This window comes from Agrilus planipennis, unplaced genomic scaffold (assembly GCF_000699045.2).
Source record: "Agrilus planipennis isolate EAB-ADULT unplaced genomic scaffold, Apla_2.0 scaffold134, whole genome shotgun sequence".
NCBI lineage: Eukaryota > Metazoa > Arthropoda > Insecta > Coleoptera > Buprestidae > Agrilus > Agrilus planipennis.
In genome coordinates this window covers 361652-364156 of record NW_020438860.1, presented here as the reverse complement: position 1 = coordinate 364156, position 2505 = coordinate 361652, and the positions used below count along the sequence as shown (strand labels likewise).

General features: G+C 35.5%; 1 protein-coding gene across 2 annotated transcripts in view; it reads right to left on the bottom strand.

Annotated features, from left to right (window-relative positions):
* The window catches only part of LOC108739057 (alkaline phosphatase-like), a 135110-nt gene that overhangs the window by 90895 nt on the left and 41710 nt on the right, over nt 1-2505 (bottom strand). For both annotated transcript variants that reach the window (XM_025973288.1, XM_018472751.1), the window contains one exon: nt 909-1204. In XM_025973288.1, coding sequence (XP_025829073.1) covers nt 909-1005 — 97 coding nt within the window. In that variant the 5' untranslated portion in view covers nt 1006-1204. The remainder of the gene's footprint in view (nt 1-908; nt 1205-2505) is intronic.

Genomic DNA, 2505 nt, shown 5'->3' with positions numbered 1-2505 from the left:
GGGGGGATCGAAAGAGGAGGTCTCCCCCACCACTGTACCATAAAAAGTTCGTGGCGGTCTCACCCCCATAAAAAGTTATGGGGGTTCAAAGTTAATAAATATGCCAATTTTTATACATTTGTAGGCATGTAAATATTTACATAGTCATTCTTAAATAATATTCATAGGTAAAAGTAATGAAAAATACAAAAGAATATTGAGAGTGTTATAAAAAAATTATTTAAATATCTTTATCAGTAGGGTAGGTTAGGTTAGGTTATCGGGTTTTGTTCAAGTGACCACCCTCTTTCGATCCCCCACCTCGACCCGCTTGAAAATATTTCTTTTATTGAATTTTATTTGAATTATAGTGTATGAAAATTGTCAAAGCAATCAACTTTCGACCCCCATAACTTTTTATGGGGTTTTACTCAGGTGACCACCCTCTTTCGATCACCCCTACCCTCTTTCGATCCCCCTACCTCCACCCCCATCTAACCCACATAACTTTTTATGGGGGTGAGACCGCCACGAACTTTTTATGGTACAGTGGTTTGGGAGGCCTCCTCTTTCGATCCCACCCACCCCCATCCCCTTAGGTGGTGGGGCCCATCATCTAGACATTTACCAAATTAACTGTTGAAATTATGAGAAAAATAACTTTGATTTTAAAACAATATCTTTGTGAATATATATGAATAATATTGTTTTCTGTCAATGAGTTTACAATTATGAGTTCAAAAAAATGTCCATCATGGCTCTAAATCCAATATGGAGATATAGAATTTTATATGCGGCCCACGGAGATATGATTTGGGTTGGCCACCCCTACAGCAAATTCTTAATGAAGTATTTCGATTAAAATCAAAAGTACATTTTCAGACGTACTTAATTCAAAAACAACATAAAAAGAAAAGCAAAGCACTTACCTTGTGAATTGTTGGTACTTCCCCTGGGAGCGGCAAGAGCCAGGATCGTCAGCAAGCTGATGGTACCAAGGAAAATCGCCGATTTGGAGGAGCACATTTTTCGCTAAGGAAAATTCACTTTATATCGACGAACTTACTTTCGCGTCGACTAAACGACATATTAGTAGTACTACCGATAAAAACCACGCCCGAATGTACCGAAAAACTTAATAAACCCGCACGAAAAGTTTCATGTCATTTTTCGCAGTCCAGTTACAAACTCCTGCTTCCTGTCGACGCGTTAACTTGCACTTTACCTGCGACGAAAAGAAAAACATAATTAATAGGCAAATGTCTCTCCCATGTGCGAAAATTAATACATAAATGAATAATTTATACGAACGAATTGGTCTGCGGCAATTCATCGGCGCAAAGGGCCCCGATTAATAATTCAGAAAACGAAAACGAAGCAAAACTTACGTTCGACCTACCTGCCGTTTCTTACCCTCAACGGCAGGGGAAAATTAAGTAAGAAAACCGAATTAAATATTAAAGAGTGACGAGAAAATTTGATGACAATTTTAAGAAGACGATGGCATGTGTATTAAAACAAAAGCCGTGAATAAAAACAGCCTCTCTAAAATTTTAAAGCTCAGTCTGCTTTCAATATTAAATTTTTCCAACCACGTATGTTATGATTTATTTGAAATTAAATATAGAATACTTGCTTCCATTTGCTGTTTTAATTGCCTTTTTCTAAATAATAATTAAAACAATATCGATCAATCTGCTTTCAAATCAAATCACTACGCGAATGACTCAACCTCAACTCTATCGACATTTGCTATAAATAGAAGAATTCGTGCCTAATCGGATCTTTTCGTTTCCATTCGCGACTGATACACTCACACACTATTGATTATTAATTTACTAATGATAATTACCGAAAAACTGTATCAGACGTTTCGACGTTCACGTAACAGAATGTATAATATGCCTGTTGGAATAGTTCTTACACTGATTTCTTATTTTAAAACTATATAATGATCCAATTGGAGTTGATTATAGCGGTAATGTCAGACAACAACAATTTTATTAGATTAATACCATAGAGAAATAATATTGATGAAATATATCTGTATCATGTTCACATATACTATAGATGATAAAAATTGACCTTCACAACTTTTGTTAATCGCGACTTTGCTTAAAAATGAATATAGACTTTCTCCAAGTAACAGGCAAATATATTCCTTATATTTAGCACCCCCTAGTTCAGTGAAAATTTGGTAAAGGTCTAGATGGATGGGGGGGTGGGGGGATCGAAAGAGGAGGTCTCCCTCACTACTGTATTTTAAATAGTTTGTGGCGGTCTCACTCCCATAAAAAGTTATGGGGGTTCAAAGTTAATAAATATGCCAATTTTTATACATTTCTAGGCATGTAAATATTTATACAGTCATTCTTAATCAATATTCAAAGGTAAAACTAATGAAAAATACATAAAAATATTGAGAAAGTTATATAAAACATTATTTAAATATCTTTATCAATAGGGTAGGTTAGGTTAGGTTATCGGGTTTTGTTCAAGTGACCACCCTCTTTCGATCCCCCACCT